This window comes from Bactrocera dorsalis, chromosome 5 (genome assembly GCF_023373825.1).
Source record: "Bactrocera dorsalis isolate Fly_Bdor chromosome 5, ASM2337382v1, whole genome shotgun sequence".
NCBI lineage: Eukaryota > Metazoa > Arthropoda > Insecta > Diptera > Tephritidae > Bactrocera > Bactrocera dorsalis.
Genome location: NC_064307.1, coordinates 73,135,288 through 73,156,195, shown reverse-complemented (window position 1 = coordinate 73,156,195; position 20,908 = coordinate 73,135,288). Strand labels below are relative to the sequence as shown.

General features: G+C 37.1%; 2 protein-coding genes across 2 annotated transcripts; both read right to left on the bottom strand.

The window, feature by feature from the left end:
- Nucleotides 1–1,705: 1,705 nt before the first annotated feature.
- Nucleotides 1,706–3,624, bottom strand: LOC105227332 (uncharacterized). The gene is made up of 2 exons (XM_011206606.4): nt 3,478–3,624; nt 1,706–2,058 (listed from the first exon to the last, which is right to left on the bottom strand). The coding sequence occupies exons 1-2, from the start codon at nt 3,485–3,487 to the stop codon at nt 1,787–1,789; spliced, it is 282 nt and encodes a 93-aa protein (XP_011204908.1). The 5' UTR covers nt 3,488–3,624; the 3' UTR covers nt 1,706–1,786.
- Nucleotides 3,625–5,349: 1,725 nt separating this feature from the next.
- LOC105227331 (uncharacterized) lies at nt 5,350–5,989 on the bottom strand. The gene is made up of 2 exons (XM_011206605.4): nt 5,832–5,989; nt 5,350–5,777 (listed from the first exon to the last, which is right to left on the bottom strand). The coding sequence occupies exons 1-2, from the start codon at nt 5,839–5,841 to the stop codon at nt 5,470–5,472; spliced, it is 318 nt and encodes a 105-aa protein (XP_011204907.2). The 5' UTR covers nt 5,842–5,989; the 3' UTR covers nt 5,350–5,469.
- Nucleotides 5,990–20,908: the final 14,919 nt, after the last annotated feature.

Genomic DNA, 20,908 nt, shown 5'->3' with positions numbered 1-20,908 from the left:
CTAAACTCCATCTGGTATCGCACAGAACTGAAACTGGTCTATGTGTGACTTATTGGCCTACCAGATTAACATAACCTAAATTAAAGTTCACTTTAAGTTGATAGTAATAACGCCAGGAGGGCGCGCATAGAGAGGCTCTCTCTCTCTTTCAAATCTAGCAGTGATTCGCTCTTTCAATGATACCATGCAACTCAGAAGTTAGCTTTTATAAAGCGAGAGCCTGAGACTTCTCAACGAGTTCAGGAGACAGTGTCAAAACCGTGGATCTTAAAGACATTTTCCCAATGAGGGTGTGAATTGTGACTATACTCATGTGGTATACTTGTAATAATGAAACCACCACTGAGTAACTACTGTTGATTCACAATCAACATCTCCACCTTGAGCAACTACAATGCCAAATTGAAGAAAGGCTAATAAAACCGCTATTAATTTGTACCAAAAATGGGTTACTTCGTTACATGAAAAACTATGTATGAGCACTTGTAGATCTTGGCTCCGGATATGCAGTTCAGCATATTCGTATGCTCAAAAGCGCGGGAGAACACCCATAAACACCTGAATACCTGCAAAAATAAACGAAAAAACTCACACAAACGAACAGTGTCTACAAATAATGTTCACCACACCACACTCGACGTGTGGCACGCTATCACTGCCAGTAGATCAGTTGCAATGCTTGCTCGCCAGTTAAGTTTTGTCGCTAACGGTTGTTCGGCTGCAGTGTGCGCCTGGGCCCGTCAAATGCGCGACCAATTCGAATTCTTTACCTCCAAAGGTGTTAAGAGTCAACATTGAAAACAAAAATGATCTTGATATGCGAAAACAAGAATGTTTGTTACATTTCGGTTATTGCTGTTGTTGCAGTTGTTAGAATTGTACTTGCTGCTTTTTTGCAACGAAATTTGTTTCGTTTTGTTTCTGCTGTTTACGGCTGCCTTGCTACAAGTAACGAAGAATGATTAAGTGGATAGCGTTGAAGGTGCCTTTCGATAAGCGACATTTTGCGCTGGGACTCCACGCTGTGTAAAGATGCCTGGAGAAGAAATGAAGAGTTGAAACTGCTGGATTCGTTCTTAGAGAGACTTGATGGAGACCCGGAATCCAAATTTCAATGCTGTGGGCTGGCTCAATGGCGTCAAGGTGCTAAAATGGGTGGGAACCGTGCTGAAAATAGTGTTGCAACCCATCCATTCCGAAGGTGGGGTTCTTACCTAGCATGGGAGAACCGGAAGATGCACTGCGGCAGCTCAGAAAACAAATTCCTTATGTGCCGACGAAAGAGTTACCAAAACTACATCCACCAAATAAACAAGCCCGAAGGATAGAGTCAGTCAGCCCGGTATCCTCGTCCTTCTTTAGGCAGGAGATAAAAATTCAGCGTTCGTATCACCTTGCGGTTCAGACCCACTAAACCTTCGCGGTATTTTTCAAATACTAACTTCATTTGAGCTCTTTTACTTTCGGCCATAAAGCTTTAGGTCTTTCAATGGGTTTCAACAGTGCCAATGATTTTCTTGTCTTCACGCTGGGGTTTCATTCATTTCAGTTCTGTCCTCTAGATCGAACCAAGAAGTAGCCAAATCAGGACTTGAAATATTATTATTTTTAAAGCAACTTTTGAGCCACAACAACACAGAGAGAGAGAGGGAGCTATACAGACACTACAGAGAGTAAAAAGAGGTAATAAAAACCCGCACGTAACTAGCCTGTGTTTATGTACATAGTTTATTGAGTTGAGCTGAACAATATATCAATCCATTAAGTCTATCGTCACCAAATTTACTTAGGCACTTGCTGCAGCGCATGGATCAGTCCAATCCCATTCCTTCCATGGTACGCATTTACCAGCAGTGGAGGAAAAGCCAGTTAGGAATTCGCATGCAACTAGTATAGCTTTGCCATCTTGACATTGCCAGTATTGTGTTGGATCCCAGAAGTTGCGTGAAATAGCGCCCTCGTTCGATGAAGTGCAAGTAGGTTCTCCGCTACCATGGGGATCACACTCAGCTATAACTGAGACAGCGTAAGCCAAGGTGACGAAGGCGAGTACATACACTGTTGGGATGGCGGAAGGGAATTAATTTATATGAATGCAGTAATTCTATTTTTTTTTTACAAAAATTTCTTGATATATATTTTTTTTATATAAAATAATGATTTTTTTTAATACATTTCTTTTAATATAAAAAATTAAAAAAAATATAAAAATAAAATATTCTTTTATTTTAAATTTTTATTTAAAAAATATATAAAAATAAAATATTCTTTTATTTTAAATTTTTATTTAAAAAATATATAAAAATAAAATATTCTTTTATTTTAAATTTTTATTTTATTTTAATTTAAAAATTTTTGATTTTGCATTAATTTTTTTTCCAATATTTTAAAAACTTTTAGGCAGCTTATTTTCCAAAACAAAATTTTTTAAATTTAATTTTAAAAATTTTTAGGCTGCTCATTTTTGGTAATAATAAATTTTTATATATAAGTTTGAAACTTTTGTGATTTTTCAAAAGTCTTAGATTTTAAATATAAAATATTAAGTAAGTGAATGTGTGTAGTGTTTTTTAATGTAAATATATTTCTTATGATTTTTATATATTTTTTTTGTGGAAAAATTTTTTATGAGTTTTTTCGTTAAATATATTTTTATGAGTTTTTTTTTCTTAAATTTTTTTTAATAATTTTTTTTTGGTAAGAAGATTGTGGTTTATATATTTTTTGGATAAAAAATATTATTTTTAAGAGTTTTTTGTTAAAAATATTTTTACAAGAAATTTTTTTTTATCAAAAATGTTATTTTTAAGAGCTTTTTTGTTAAAAATGTTTGGATAAAATCTTTTTTCTTAAATTTCTTTTTTGTATAATTTTTTTTGTTAAAAAGATTTTGGTTTATATATTTTTTTGGTAAAACATATTATTTTTAAGAGCTTTTTGTTAAATGTATTTTTATACGAATTATTTTTTGTTAAAGTTTTTTTAATAATTTTTTTTTTGTTAAGGAGATTGTGGTTTATATTGCTTTTGGTTAAAAATATTATTTTTAAGAGTTTTTTGTTAAAAATGTTTTTATAAAATTTTTTTGATACATTTTTTTGCATGATTTTTTTTTGTTAAAAATATTTTTATAATTTTTTTTGTTAAAAATATTTTTTATGTGCTTTGCTTTTTATAAAAAATAGTTTTTATCCGATTTTTTTGTTACAAATATTTTTTATATTAATTTTCTCTGTTAAAATTCTTTTATATGAGTTTTCTTTCTTTTAAAAATATTTTGTATCACTTTTGATTTGGTTAAAAATTTTTTTGTACGAGTTTATTTTGTGAAAATTATTATTATTTTTTCATAAATAATTTCTAACTTAATTTTTTGTTACAAATTTAAAATTTTTTTCCATAAAAGCTTTTTTACTACACTCTAAAGAAAATTTTTCCACAAAATTTTTCACTTTTCCACAAAATCTTCAATCTTACCGAACTTCATTTTTCTGATTTAGTTTTTTTGAGCGAGCAAAGTCTTTGAAAGCGAGAATTGCGACGAGTGACAATCTGTTGCATTGCCGCCCTTTTTATAGGAAATTTTTTCCACTCAAGACACCAATCACTTAGAAAAGGCGTGCGGGCGGCATGTTAGGCAAAGTGAATTCGCGAAATTGCGATTTTTTGCAATAATGAAACTATCTGTTATCAGCAAACTAGAACATTTATTTTTACTATTTTTCGCCAACATCTCATTCCGCTAATTTCACCCATTGCAATTAGAAATTGCAGGTACGAACTTTATCTATTAATTTTCTACTGACAATACTATATGTTTTTAATGCTGATAAGTCTTGAAGGGGAAAATGGAAAGCGAGTGTGAGCAACAAAGAAGACTTGTTAGCAAAATACCTCAGCGTTGAGGCAAGAATTGTACACTGCAAAGAATTTTTTATACAAAGTGCTTGCAAGTGCTTTTCACTATTAAATTCCACACCGTTCTTTTCACATTCACAACACATAAGTGTCGCTATACACTCAAATACATACAATTAGAATTTATTGTAAAATCAATTAGCAAACGGAAACAACAATCTATTGACCAATTATGGTAATCGTCTTCATTTTGCCAGCAATACTTAGCTCTTATGCCGTGGTATGCACACTTTCATGGCGTACTGTATTGTGCGTTATCTCTGCTCATTAGCAATTATTCAGTAGTTGTTGGTAATCGATAATTGATAGTGTGCGCGATAGTTGGTTATTAGTCAAACAGTTAGTAGCAAGTCAATAAGCTGTTAACACAAATGGGCCACAGGCAATACGCTTTGTAGGAGAAAGAGGAAGAGAGGGCAGGGCGCGCGGAAAATAGACGTTCTGTCTGCAGTCGTAGCCACTGGGCAGTATGCCACAAGGCCACAAATCGCCTGAGCGGATATGTCCCAAAGCTGTGTTATATGCTAATTGGCAGGCATACTTTATTTTTAAATGTACATATGTATATGTATGCAAATACATTACTGAGCACAAATATACATACATATGTACATGTAGGTGCCATTAGCTTAGCGAAGAGGAAATATTCTTACATTTATACCAATATTCTAAGCTTAGATAATAGTTAATTAAGACAAATTGAAGCGAGTTAGATGCGCTCAGCAATCAATTAAAAGTAATAAGTTTGGTACAAGTTTTATGTATATGTAAATCCCGAAATTTCGGGATTTTGGAAAAAATAGTTCCGTTAGTTCTGGCTTATGTTAAATTAACACTGTTTTAAATAGTTAAGTTTTGTACAAGTTTTGCAAATCCCGAAAATTCGGGATTTAGAAAAAAGTTATACCGTGAATTCATTAGTATGCCTGAATATCAGTGTATTATTTTTATGCTTACTAATAAGCACGTTCGAACATATTTTTAATATTTTTGCATTCGGGATCCCGTGTAGAAGGCATGTTCAAATTCTTAAATTTGTTAAACATTTGTAAATCCCAAAATTTTCGTTCCGTTTCCTCGGGATTATGCATACCCTTAAGTAATTTGGCCTTAATCTTTACTTAGAGTAGGGAAACTGTACTGAAGCTTTGTAGAAATTTTAATGGGAGCTGAGGTTTTACATGCCGATCCTAAAGTGTTCGCTTAGAGAAGGATTTGTTGTATGAGAATACAAATTATATAACGCTGGTTTTTACAGCGACTATCCGGACTTCAAATCTCTCTGCACATTCTATTCAAGCTTTTTTGAATAGCGACGCTAAAACTCTGCTTTTCCCAGACAAAAACGAATGGCTTTGCCACTTCTTACATAAATGTTCCCAGAATTGCATAAAAGTTGAGCTTCAGTATAGTTTATCGAAGAGTTAGTGATTTGTTTTTAATTCCAGAAAACTGTGTTTATTTATTAATATTTTTGACAAAAATTTATGCAGCAACAAACACAATAAATTTCAATTAGATAAAGCAACAAGCGCAAAGGTAAGATCGGATCTAGGCACTCAAATTTATATTGAGCAATGCTTCATCGCTGCCGCATGGTGGTACCCACACCCAATCGGTCCATGGTATACATTTATTGGTGGTACCACTATAACCAGTATTATCCGGGCAGCTTTCCGAAGTTGGCTCACCGGCGCCATTACAAACCCAATAACGTGTTGGATCCCAGAAATTTCTGTACGTCTGACCATTTGAGTTTGCCGGACATACTGGCTTGCCATTGCTATCTGGATCGCAGGTGTCTTCTGCGGCACAGGCCGCGGCAATCAGGAGCCAAAGGCACAGTACTAAAAGCAAAACTAAAGTGACAAATCAATAAAGATTCCTAAGACGGCTGCTTTTAATTAACTTACGCGACTTCATATTGCTCGTGTCGGGGTAGTTTGTAGACCAAAGAGTTGAGAACTATTTGCAACTGTTGCTGTCACAAAACTTTATTGCTTATTTATACCGAAAAGTGTGGATTGCATTTGTGGATCTGGAAAGGTCTTTTGCCGATTTTATCTATAAATGTGAGTGTCTGTGGATTTCTACGAATTGTTTACAATGTTGTGATTATTTATTGCGATTCTAAGCCATTTTAAATCAGGTCGATTGCAAAAACAAACATACGCTCAAGTGTGCGATTACACTGCTACTTGTTTTTATATACTCGTATGTATGTTCATGTGGGGGTTTTAGGGTCTGACCACACTTAAAGTGATTTGCGACCGCGTATGCAACGTGTTTCTTTGAGGGACGGTGGTGATTCGAAGGCGTTCTATAGAGACACTTGTCATTGGGTGAAAGTTCGAACTTACTTCTGTCCTCAAGTAATCTTTCTAGATTCTGTTTGATTTTGCAAGTAATATCAGATCGGATTACCACTTTGAGTTTTGTTGACACGGATACTTATCGAGCAATGTCTTCAATTCACCGTCTTTGTAATGTTTTGGATATATCAAAATCAATCACCACTAACTGGAATTATGTTTGAAAAGTTGTCAACACTTCAGTACTCTATTCCTCCCTATTTTTCTTTTCGTCTCAGCTCTTTCCCCTCAGCTCACTTTATGAGCTTACAATGAGCTCTCTAAATCTGAGAACTTGGGAGTTTCGCCTCGACTTATTAGTCACCGATTGATCATTGAATTACAACTCGATCGATCGGGAGTTCGAACCTGGCAAAGTCAAAGTCAAAAATCTTCAAAGAAGTAAAAAGTGTCTTATAAAGGTCCAACATACTAATGTTTTTTGAAGGTGTCCTAAAAAATCATTAGAAGCCGGCCTATTATCTAGTGGTATCGCCAACCGTATACCGCAGAAGTTGCTACAGACATGCTCGTGTCCATGCAAGAATTGTTGATAAGACACAATAATAATTCAGACAGATAGGAGCTATCAGAACACCGATTGCATTGTTGTCATTGCCTTATCAACTTTGAAATTAGATAGTTTGTGGTAATGAAATTGGAACAGTGCGCTCTAATTATATATGTGGACCTACATACTTATTAATATGTATATTATTGCATATAGTGTCATATAAGTATATATGTATGTATATATTTAGTACATATAACAGTTTTTATATATTCACCAATCAGGGAAAAGGCTTGCAGAAAAGCTGGCAAATAAAAAATATTTTTAACCAAAATTTTAACATGTCACAAAACTAATTTCGGCTGCAACATAGAGTGAGAGAAATGTCGTAAGGCAAGATAAAATCTTCAATTGGCAGCAACAATGAGTGTTTGCCTCATAGCATTGCACTGAAATGGTTGCAGTCTTTGCTATTTTTTTTGCTTTTTTGGCACACGCTAATCTCTAAATTGAAATCGCCTAACGGTATTACAGGCTGCTGTTTATTAGCTTTCGCTCAGAGATATGGTTGTCCTTTTTGCCATTGAGTAAGCGCCCCAATCAATATTAGGATCTATGAGCTGACGCAAATTCAAATCAAACTCTAGTTAAATGAAGCCTTTGTTCGTTGAAAATGAAAAATAAAATGTTACTGGTCGCTATTCTGTCCGCTTTAGAATAAAAATGGAACATTGAAGCTCATCCGATCATATCGTCAGTTTAACGAGATATACATATGTATCCATAGTTCTGAAGGCGGCATATAGCTGGAGTTCCATCCTAAACCTTTTAGACCCTCTAGCATCAGCATTCAGCCAAGAGAAACAATTGAATATGGAAGCTCATCCAGGTACATGCGGCCTGTTTAACGAAATATATGTGTATCCTTCTGTGGGCGGTGTGGACCTGAAACTCTATACTAGGTTTTTGATACCTTTCAGCTTATATTCATCTAAGGGAATTAATGGAATATGAAAAATCATTTGGATACATACGGCGGTCATATCGTCTGTTCAACGAAAAAACATATCCTTCTGTGAGCAGTGTAGACTTGGAGCTCCATACCAGGCGTTTTCAGACCATTCAGCACATATTCAGCAAAAAAGAAAGTAAGCTGAATAAAGACTTGAAAACCACAGCGCCTTAAAATCTGGTTTGGAATGGCACTCTAATGCCTTTTTCAGCAAGAGAAGTCTAAACGGAGTAGCTCTTGATTTCATTTTAGTAATATTATATGTATATACTGACGTCAGTGTGCCAAAAAAAGAAACTTTGAGCTTTCGCGAACTCAGCCAAAATTTCAATGCTTAATTGTCAATAGAAGAGGAAATAGTAGAGAGATGCTAAAGCTACTAACTAAAACTGTCTATACTTTGATAAATCGCGTTTGTTCGAATGCCATACCAATCTAAGCTACTAAGAAATAGCGCTTCAAACAAGATTTTTCAATTAGTAAAATATTTGAAAACTTTGTTAACAATTAATAATATTAGTTTATTGAAGTCAGCACATAGCGGCTTTAGTAAAAGATAAGTAAAGTAACATGAATTTCGGACTCGGCACATACCAATCAAGTGCTTAAAACAAGCTGACATGGCACGGTTTGGCGGATACTTCCTTAATGGCCGCTGCGGAGACAAAAATATGCATGGTTATACTTGCACCTTAAGCAAACGCACATTTGCTTTTGGCTAGAGGTGCAGCACGAGCCGCATTCCAACGGCAAAAGACGCTCAAATGTGACAGCTAACATGCGTCACACGCGGTTGTTGTGCCCGCATATGTGGCATGTTGCACGCGTACATATGTCACAACAAGATTTGATGACTTAATTTTGTTGTTTTGTCTGAGTTTTGCTGGCCACAATTAAACCCCCCTCTTTCACTTAGTTACTCAAAAGAAGTTGAAAACATTTTAAACTAATTTAGCAGCCGGAAAAGCTAAATTTGAAAAAGATAATCCAACGACATTCGAACCAAAAAAGTTGTTGTGTTCAGTGCTTTTTTATCATTGCTACAAGCTGCGCCCTCGTTTTGAGCGCGGCTTGTAAACACGCCACAACTATCAGTTTGACGAGTAAATTATTCGACAAATAGCTTTAGCTCGGGGTTTTTCCTTTACAGTTTTCAGTTGTTAGCCAATGGTCTCTCCAGACGCGTGCTATGAAATCAAAACGCATTTTGTGATTAATCTATAATTTTAGTTGGTTTGATTTGAAATGTCTGGACATTGCTTTGACACATCTATACACATACTTAGGTGACTTAATAATTGGTTTTGTGCGTAAATCCATTAATCATTCACATTCCATTAGTTGACAGTTTCGTGTTTGTCTAAATATTGAGATATCACTGGGTTACCATATTGTCAGAAACGTAATTTGCATATTACTAGGTAGGTTACGAGTTTGGTTTGAGACAAGAAATGACTAGTGACATTGTTAAATAAATTTCGTTTGAGGTTGCTCAAATAGATTGCTTTGAAGACTATGTTTGAGCTTTGTGCTACAAAAGAATTATGAAATTTTCCACAGCAGTTTCATGTTGACTTTCGGCAAAGCTTTGATGGAGAGCAAGTGGAATCTGAGAAAAAATTTTACGGTTTCCAAAGAAAGCGTTTCTGGCAAAATTGGCTGACAGACATTCTTGTAACGGGTGATTTTTTTGAGGTTAGGATTTTCATGCATTAGTATTTGACAGATCACGTGGGATTTCAGACATGGTGTCAAAGAGAAAGATGCTCAGTATGCTTTGACATTTCATCATGAATAGACTTACTAACGAGCAACGCGTGCAAATCATTGAATTTTATTACCAAAATCAGTGTTCGGTTCGAAATGTGTTTCGCGCTTTAATTTTGTTCAGCGATGAGGCTCATTTCTGGTTGAATGGCTACGTAAATAAGCAAAATTGCCGCATTTGGGGTGAAGAGCAACCAGAAGCCGTTCAAGAACTGCCCATGCATCCCGAAAAATGCACTGTTTGGTGTGGTTTGTACGCTGGTGGAATCATTGGACCGTATTTTTTCAAAGATGCTGTTGGACGCAACGTTACGGTGAAGGGCGATCGCTATCGTTCGATGCTAACAAACTTTTTGTTGCCAAAAATGGAAGAACTGAACTTGGTTGACATGTGGTTTCAACAAGATGGCGCTACATGCCACACAGCTCGCGATTCTATGGCCATTTTGAGGGAAAACTTCGGACAACAATTCATCTCAAGAAATGGACCCGTAAGTTGGCCACCAAGATCATGCGATTTAACGCCTTTAGACTATTTTTTGTGGGGCTACGTCAAGTCTAAAGTCTACAGAAATAAGCCAGCAACTATTCCAGCTTTGGAAGACAACATTTCCGAAGAAATTCGGGCTATTCCGGCCGAAATGCTCGAAAAAGTTGCCCAAAATTGGACTTTCCGAATGGACCACCTAAGACGCAGCCGCGGTCAACATTTAAATGAAATTATCTTCAAAAAGTAAATGTCATGAACCAATCTAACGTTTCAAATAAAGAACCGATGAGATTTTGCAAATTTTATGCGTTTTTTTTTTTTTAAAAGTTATCAAGCTCTTAAAAAATCACCCTTTATATATATTTTTTTGAGATATTTTAGATAATCTATATAGAAGAACACCCTAGTCAGAAATTTTTTGGGTTCCCAGTATACAGTTTTATTCATAAATCAACAAAGACAGCACCTTAGATTTGAAACAAGCCACACTTGAAACCTTCACAACAAAATTCCAGATAATCATTGAACAACAGTTTAACTGACGAACTAGATCGACCTTCAGGGTACAGCTTTTAGTACCAAAAAATAAGACCAACACTTCAGCAGGCTAACGACCTCACTTTTAAGTACCAGTTCACACAGTAGACCACCCTAATTGTAGACGTAGCAATACCTGGAAAATGCAATTTTTGATACCAAAACTTCGGTGGCTGTAAATCAGCAGACAAAAAAGTTAGATATCCAGTCTGTACACTAAGAAAAAATCATACATTGAGAACTTTATTTGAGAACGGAGAACGGACTTGAAAATGGATACTTACTAAAGAACGGACTCTTACCGGTTTAGATGGCTGATCGAAGATCGCACGTGGACTCTTCTACGGGTTAGCAACCAGCTCTCAAGTCCCTGTGCTGCAGCGTTTACCCAAGAAGAATCAATTCAGCTGTCGAAAGATCTCAGTTTTGCGGTTCGTACATAGTTCGCCACTTGCCGACTCAGTTTGCTCTTCAGATCCGATATTTCCCGGTATGGACTAAGCTATCAAGTTGACATCTTTCATTTCTTGTCACAACAAGTTCAGTTTTCGATTCAGTTGAGTCCTCAAAACGTTGGAAATTTCGGACCAGGTTCCTTTGCAAGGTACTACAGCTTTTCTGAAGTCATAACAGCAACGAAGTTATGATTAAAAGATTGTAAACCTCTGAAGAATAGCTCCAAGTTTCAGTCCCTGATGTTAAAGTTATGATCCAAGATGGCAACCTTGTAACAGAACCCCTGAAGAATTAATCGAGCTCCAAGTTTCAGTCCCTGATATATACATAAGTCCACGGTGAGCCCAAAAGGCATAAAATCTTTGTCCGTCTACTGATTTAAGTCATCTGACTTACTCGTACCTTGAATCAGAAGACAAATGTTGCTTCTGAAGTTGACGTACTTAAGATACTAGGTAAGGTAGGTCGCAAAGTCAAAAATAGTTCCTGTTGTGATAATGGTTCGCTCTACGTTTCAATAAATATTATAAATCCCTTACAAATAATATTAAAAAATATTAACATCAGCATAATATTTAAACTTCTGATGCACCGCTAGTGACCGGAACCTATAACTGCCTGCCGATTACGCTCAAACCGACCATATAGGGACGGGTTCGCTACAGAGAAGGTGGAGGAAGCTTTTCGAAAATTTCAGCCTAAAAATGCAATTTATATAGTAAAATTTATAAATATATAAAACTCATAGCTTTAGTAACAAGACAAATTATTCAAATTACTAGCACTACAAGCCTACAGTCATTCATATTCATATAAATTAATAACTGACGGTATAACTAAATAGTCGAAAGCATAAAAATGCATAAAAATATTATTTATGACATATTGAACATTAAGGAAATACGCAATTGCCTGCGGCCAAGCTTTGCCGCTTTTCACGACGTTTTCTTTTGGTAATGCGCATGCGCAGCTGCGCATATCAAACAACCCGAAAATAATCGAAAATACGACAAGCTTGTAGTCGGTATGGGCACGTATGATAGCGCGGCTTAGTTAGCGCCACTTATTAGCATGTTGATTTCACGTTTTCTTTTTGATTTTTTTTATCATATTTTTTGGGGGTTTCGTAAACTTGACACACCTACTATAATTCTTGAATGTCTGTAGCTAGTTGAAGCTGAAAATATTTTCCAGTTTTACGATTGTTATTACTATTATATTTACTATTTACCATACATATGTTAGACATACAAATATATATATAGTATCTGACGTATATGTATATGTTTATATATTTGCTTTCTTTAAATTAGCCATGCTCATTGAATTAGAAATGTTTATTTTAATTGTCACATTGACTTTTACGCTTCAACAGACTGAGGAGAGTGCATATAGTGTAGAATAGTTTAAGGCTCTAACTGGAGTGCTGGTTCGTCTCATTTGTGTGAGAATCTTAATATAATCAAATATTAGGTTCTGCAAGGTTGCTTTTATGATCTTTTAAATGAAATTAATTGCTACGTTCCCACAAAAAAACTAGGTCTATAAATTTTTATATTTAAAAAACGGGCAATTCCAGAACACTACAGTGGTCCGGTGGTCTAAAGTTAAGATTGATGGAGAGCTCCTTACAACAAATTCCGCCTTCAACCTTCCTACCCAGCATCCACCATTTATAAAAAGGTTCTCTACCTCTCTTCTCCAGCGACTTCTCCCCAATAAAAGTCGTCACGAGTTCCCTCTGCGACGCAGTGATCCAATTTTTCAGGGGTACAGTTTAAATAGGAAAGAGTTTCGACTTGTCCTTGTTCGGAAAAATACTCTCTGTGATTCTCCACCGGAGAAGACGTTTTTGTTGTTGTTTCCTGAAGTAATTTCGAAAAATGGTGTCGAGCTGACAGTCTTTGGCCGGTTAAAATCCGGTCCGCTCCGGTTGCTTAGACCCGAGTGTCGAGGGAACCGAACGGAGGGAAATTGACTCTACTCATAAAATTATCCTAGACCGATGCAGACCATGGTAGAAGTTTATCGTGCGGAAGTTACTTTTTGTCGCAGACATCTTGTTGCCTCTTTTATGAAGCAGAGTTTCGGTAGTAGCTCTGTAGCTTGTCCATCAAAAAAATGTAAACTTACCACCAAATCTTTCCTTGAATTCATTCATCTTACCGCCCATTTTCTTCAATGCTCTGAATTACAACAAAAAGTAAGGTAAAATCGGAGCTCAGCTCTGGCAAATCACTGTCGATCAGTTGGCCAATGCCCCGCTTTTGAAGGATCATTTATAACACTGTCATTTATTAATAACAAATTTGAGACTTTCGACATTGCGGACCAACTCAACTGCCATACAAAAAACAAGCAGAACAACAATGGTTGCTTGGTTGGAAAAGCAGCAACACAGCGATGATACATCTCCAGGTATCCCGAAGCAAACAGCTCCAGCTGTGAGGCTGCTAACAAGCCTTAGCTGGATAATTCCGGCAAAATGTTTGGACATACAGACACAACTGATCGTCGTGCAATGATGCGGCACTTGCCACATGGCAGCCAACTAATCTACAAACAATGTTTTACGAATGTTTGTGTCTATATGTACACTATACAGGTATTATTTTACTCGCAACTTGTTTGTTGTTGCTACATATTCAAGGTACGCGGCAGATCCGCATGCCAGCACAGATCGGCACGTTTGTCTCACATAATATCCATATATTCAGCTCATATTTTTAACATTCTTTACTTTGCGCTTAGTCCATTTCATGCCGCCAGTAAGTTGTACGCCAAACTCCATTCACATGCACTGCTTAGGCGAGCTGCGAACTCCAGGAACCCACGGCGCATGGGTTTGGGGCCACCAGCACCGCCAGTTTGCATCATTTGTCGAACTATTGTTGTGCGCACATTGTTTGACCGCTTGTAGTGAGCTTCTTATTTTAGTTGCAATGCGAGTTGTTGTCGTACTTGTGTGCTGCGCGTCATTGATGCCGAACTTCACGACGACATCATCTCACTTACATTTATAACAACCCAAAGGAGCCAGGTGGACCACGCTTTGGTAGTCGCTGTCCATACTGGACGTATCTCTGTTGTAATTCCTTGCTTGGTGTTGGTTATGTTGTCCATTTGATGGTCACCACCATCGCACGGGCACCAGTACCACGAGCTGGTCGATCAATGCTTTGCGTGAACTTTGATGTCAGTTTTGCAGTTCAATTTCAGTTGAGTGCAGTGCAGGGTCCGTGTGGTTTGCGGAAGGTGAGCGCAAAATTGAAGTACATCATTTATCTCACAGTCATTCCGCTTTGGCATTCGGTTATAGTACTGCGCTCTGTAGTGGAACAGTAGGTTGTAGAGTTAGTTAAGGTGCCAAAGAAAGTTGGGATTGACTAAGGGTATCCTAAAAAACATATTTTGGACGTCAAACATGATAAAAAGTGAGCTCTGGTCTTCCTTAATATGCCTGAGTTGCTAGAATAACTCTTCTTTCATTGAATCTTATTAGATATTATGCTTACTACTGTTTAAAGATCTTTTTTCACCCGAAAATTAATCAAATTGTAAAAACCCTCAGCTTTTGCTTACCGTGGACTAGGTCTTATTCTCGCACCGAACCTACCTTAACTTGGTCAAAAGCAGCAAAGCATTTCTCCTATCGCTTGTACGAAAAAATTGTAATAAAAACAGTAAACAAATCTGTTGCTCAACAAATAGAGCTTCCTTTTGGTGCATGCCGCAATCGGCTTTCCGACTGCATTGACATTTCCTTGTAAGCTATATTTCATTCATAAGCACTAGCCTTATTTGCATAAGACTGAACTCTACTTAATGCTTTGCTGACACAATATTTTCCAGAGTGTCAAAAATCTTATTTGCCTATTGACTTGACTAATTGCTGCGTCGGACTGCTTTGCCGAACTTAACACAAACTCAAAATTAAATATTTACCAAACAACTTTCTTTGTTAACTGTCCAACTACTCCTTTGGTAGTCTGTGTAAATATATAACCTGTCTCTATACGAATCTCCTTGCAACATCTATTTAATTTCGATTTATTTGTCTACTCGTCTGGCGTGCATTTGTCCTCGTTCGTTCGCTCGCTCACCTTGTTAACACTTCTAAGCCACGAAAACACGCTACAACAACAGCAATCACTGCTTGCAACTTGTGCGGTCGAAAAATCCGTAGCGCAGCAAATAAGAAAGCAAAACAGTTGCTATTGTCAACCATTATAGTTATGGACAACTGCTATGCGGCATATGTGGTGGCATTTGTTGCAATTGTTGCAACATGACAGTCACATTACACTGACGCTGCACTGCACCGGACAGCGCTGTACAAATATTTACAAATGTTTCCTTTTACAGGTGCTGCTCCGGTTGCTTGTGTTGCTGGCATTTGTTGTTGTGGACTTTTCATGAATAGAAATTCAGCTATTCATCGGCCGGCGAGCGCATTTCACACTTTCCCATTCAGCATGTTGCCACACAGTTGCCGTTTCTGCACCGTTTATTTATTTATTTATTATTTTTGTGAAAATCAAAGCCTATGACTCGACTCAATTGTTATAAATAAATAGTAATTGGATGAAGCGAAGTGCGTGAATAAACAGATAAGCAAATAAAGAGAATTTAAAGTCATTTCAAAAAGTCACAGAAAGTTGCTGTTGTTGGTTTACAGTTTTTGAGCTGTAGAATTCATGCTAACTGCTGAAAGTGTCCCTTTTTCTGTAGAAAATTGGTTATAGTAACCGTTTTCATGCATAAGAATTTGCTATGCAGCAGTTCGAGAACTCACAAGACGATCCCTTGGGTGTTGGGGAAAACTGGCATATCATTTTGTTGCCACTGATTCTAGTATATAGGATATAAGTATATATATCTGCTACACTTTGAGACTTAAGTTATGTGTCAAAACTCCCTTTCTTTAGACTTTTGTAATTTTATTTTTTAATGATATTTCATAATAAAATTAATGACCAAAATTTTCTTGTAATTTCAGGTAGCCACTCGAGTCTCCAGGCACGTAGTTAAAGGCTAGCACATACTCAAGTTAGTTGTCTTAGAAAAATATTATCTAACACATCTACATATACAATAGGATACTACAAGAATAGGTTAGGTCAGGTTCGGTTTATCTGATAGCCCACTAATCCACTCATATACCCGTTTTAATCCTTTGCGGTCTCGCTATAGATACCTCCTACAGTCTATCATACCGTATGGACCCTAGATACAGCGTAGTCTCACCAATGCGGGAGAAGTGCACAAGAGATGATCAATTGTTTCCCTGGTGGCTTGCTTTAGACATTTCCTGAAGTCTACTCGATCAGTACCACAAGAACAGCCGAGTAGTCTTTCAGGAAGCATACAAATACAGAGATTAAAGAATTTTTCAAAAAAAGCTTAGAACTAACTTTATTCGTATATTTATAAGTAGAATTCTGAAGGGCGTCTAAGGGCCAAGTTTGTATATGAACCCTTTTTCATAGTTTTTCATTCGTAGAGCTCCCAGGACTCCCATTAACTAGCTCATTCAAACAGAATAGGTAGTAACTGTATAGATAGTAAATATATGGTAGATAATAATGGAACATCCATAAGACCCCAGAAAGTGTTAACAGCGAGTTTTCGTTAGGATCTATTTTCAAAAACCTAAAAAAATATCGACACATTCGCCATACACTCATTGCACATCAACTTTTGCTTATACACCGCGCCGCGATAACACCTTACGCTGCTCTACGGTTATACAATTCAACGATCCAGTGCGCGTTCGCGTTAATTCGATCCGTCAGCAATCCAGAGTGCTACATCGCATCATCGCATCATCGATACATCAGCAACAACCGGGAGACATTCACATAACGATTGTCTCTCGCTGCTTCATATGGACAGCGCCTCCTTGATGGAGGTGCGTGAATTCAAATTCCAACAAAGTGTTAAGTGGAACTCGAGACGGACTCCCTATTGTTGCTGTCAGCGCTGAAAGCCAGACAACCTTGCGACAGTTTAAAGTGGTAAAAGGTAAGTCAACATTTACTATAAACTATTATAAATATTTTATTTTATTAATACTAAACAATTCGTCTGCTCCCGAGTGAGTATGAGTCATCTTCATCTCATCTCCTTAGTTCAAGACTTATAGTGCTAGTTTCGAATATCTTCTCTAACTAACTGCAATGAAAATGTATTAAAAGTTTTCAGAATGATTTTCACTATCTCTTGACTCATAATTAGATTTTCAAGGAATCATGTACCTACTTGGTCATTGAATTGATAAAATAGTTCCTCGATTAATGTTCTAAGAAATGCAATTAAAATTGCCATGCTAGTATGCCATGCTCTGATACACTTATCACTATTGGCAATTGATTTCGATGATATCATGGAGCATGTTTATAACTAAGAATAGCTTTTAATTAAGAGCAAACTAGTGCCAAATGAATATTGCTATTTTATGGTAATTATATATTAGTTATTATTATCGTGTTGGAAATCGTATACCTGAAACATACCTTATATCAGCTTAAATTCCTGCTCAATTTTCTTTACTATTGATAGTGATGCTTGAAATAAAAACTTTTAGCCGAATAAAATCCAGATCAAAACCGGTACTGCAAAACCGACTGTTGTGCGAATTTTGGGTTTCTATGAATCCGCCTCTTCTATGAATCCTCCTCCAACTGTTTCCCCTTCCTCTGCAAAAATATCGTTTGGACTGTGGAAATAGAAATCGATTGAATTGTCAGGCTTCCAAAAAACCACATGTTGCAACCAGTTTACAACGTTTCAGGTGACAATGACACTTCATGCGAGTATAAAGTTCCGGTACATATTTGCTAACGGTTCAGTCTATATCAGTCTATGTTCCGCCAGTTCAATGAAAGGAAAGTTGAAAAGAGCTGGACTTGAAAGCAACTTTTTGCACGAAATCATTTTGCAATACAAAACTTAAATACATTTCATTCTGCATGCGCAAACTTTTCAAGGTTTTTGTCAACTTGTGCCGAACTTGTATCGAAAAAAGTGCGCAACTTTAAGAACTTTCCAATAGTTGAACTACGCGTCAACAACAACGTGCCGCAAAACTATCGCTGCCATAGTTGCTGGCGACAAATCTGGACTCGGTTAGCTGTCCACTATTAATTTTAGTTCTATTTTGAGCCGGCTGATGACCGTTGCAGCTGCTGCTGACAGCCTGCATTAGTTATCTAGAGAAAACTAAGATTCACAAACCACACCCATCTTTGGATGAATAATGCTGTGTAATCTATTAACTCTGAAAAGTGAGTTTTGGTACCAGTCGATGAAGAGGAAGAAACCATAATAGTACTTAGTGCCATAGTGCCTAGGATCTTTGTTTATTGGGGGTTCTGTAACCAGAAGGTGTCAGCTGAGTAGTAAGTGACTGGGACCCAGCCAAAAGCAGTAACAGGGCTTTCGAAATTCCCCCAAACTGCCGGGCAACAGCTTTATCGCTGCTGCAGCAAGAATCGTATCTTTAGCTAGATATTTGGAAGGTTTCACACACTTTTTTTCAAGGCAACGCAGACATTGATTGTGTCATGGCAATCTTAGATAACTGAATTTTTTCCAAATTCATTTTCTTTTTACTAATTTTCAATAATTGATTGACCTCGTAACGGTGTTCAGTTTGCCACTCACGCATCGGAACAATGCTTCCGTTCCAATAAAGCAGCAAACACGCACTTGAAACACAGATAACAACAATCAAGTTATCAATTAAAAACAACAACAACAATGAAAACAATAAGGTTACGTGTTATGCCATATTACATAACAAAGCAAATTAAGCTCGACGCAACATTTGCCAGCTCGCACAATACTTTCGATTAGATATCGAATTTCAGTAACGCAACGAAAGCGAGTGTTGCAGCAACAACGGCCGTGCGCGCTGGGAACCAAAACGAAAACGGTAGCGGCCGTCTGCAACGCGACTGCAAAAAAGCGCACACAAACAGCAGGGGTTAGCCACAGCTGCACTTAATTAGCGGCTATTAAGCAGGGGCTTGATAGCTTGAGGAGTACGCCAAGTGCTGTGAGGAGTCGGGTGAGCGGTGTGCTGAAGTGTCGCGGTGAAGTGCGACAGCGGGCTTGACGCTTTCGTTTATTAACAATGAGACTTTATTGAAGACGAGTTGTTTGGCAGCTGATAGTGTGGTTGTTATTGTTGCGTTTGTTAGTAATCTTTCTGCGTTCGCCCTTGGACGTCTCAGCTGAGAGTCACTGTCGCTGTCGCCTTGAAGTGTTAATTGATTTGATGCAACAATTGTGCACATACTGACATGTTGCAACAGTGTTGCTGCAACTGGCTGTTTATGCCGCTTTGTGCAGCAAGTGCTTTGTCGCCAGCCGTCGCATTGTGCTTTTTAGTATGTCTGCATAACTGCTTACTGCTTTACTGGCTTCTGTGTGGCAATATGCCTTAAATGTAAAATTTCTTGTTGTACCGTGTTGTTGTGGCGTGTCTGCATTGCAGTTTTTGCTCTTCAACTTTCAATCGAAATCAATTAACTAGGATTGTTTCTTTACTATTTAATGCAATTGAGTTTTTCTTGTCGCTCGCTCGTTCAGTTGCCTTTTATGTTGCCACTTTTGTTGTTGTTTATATCATTTGATGTCGCCACTCTTTTGCTACAAATACATTCTATCACAATTAAAGAAACAGCGGGTTCTAGCAAAGCAATGAAGACGCCAGCTAGTCAAGTAATTAGTAGATCAGTCAAAGTGAGCGAGTAATGCGCGTCAGTACTCTCTGAGAGTAACTACAGTACATATTATATGTGCAATAGTATCATTCAAAGTATCGCCATTGTGAAGCTGTACTATTTTCCCTGCATGTCATCAAAAAAAAACGAAAAAGAAACTACGACCGCTTGGCGGCCAATAATCCCCTTTTTGATGTGAATCGGATCCAGTGAGAGCGTTCAGGTGGAAAGAATAGAAGTCCGAATTGGCAAGCTCTGGACTATAAAGTGGATGTGACCTTCTTCTATTTGAAGTGTTGTTCAATCAAGTAAACTGTTCCAAATATGAACCGGGTGATCCAAGTGATACTTATATTCATTCCAACACTTGCTTCGAAATACGTGTCTGAGTCATGTAATCGAAAATATTTCTGTTTTATTGATGTAATACATTTGGTATTTCTGGTGGCAAGCTCTTGTAGCACGCTACAATTAATTTGTTTTGCAAAAATAGCATTAATTAGAAATGTCGCGAGGCTTAGGCTAGCTGAATGGCCGCGAAATTAATAGACTAATTGGCTGCGTAGACGAGTGAAGGTCAAAGATGAAGGCAGAAATGTTCGTTATGTTATGGATATGAGTAAATTCAAATATGTACTATAATTAGAAAAGAAAGAAAAAGAAATTGAACTGTAGAAAGGCAATCAAAATGTGGGCGTTGAGTCAGCTTAAACATTTGTAGATTTAGAGAAGCTAGATTAAATGTTTGAAAAAAGTTTAAAATGATTGAAGATGAGTACTTGAAATCAGTTTTCTTGGTTTTCCTATATTTTTCGCGCTTATATAAGTTTAAATTGTATATTTTATACACCGTACTCTGAACATATCCTTTTGAGCTTGTCACGACTATATTTGTAACACCCAGAAGGAAATGTCGGAGACCCTACAAATGATCAGAGCGGAGTCGATTTATCGCCTTTCTGTCTGTCAGTATATGGTTTATGCGAACTAATCCTTCAGTTTTTAAGATATCGATCTGAGTTTCTGTACATTTATTTTTCTCCCAAAGAAGTTGCTCATTTGTCGGAACGGTCGATATAGGGTCACTATAGCATATAGCTGTCATACAAACTTAACCATTGGAATTCATTGCTTGTA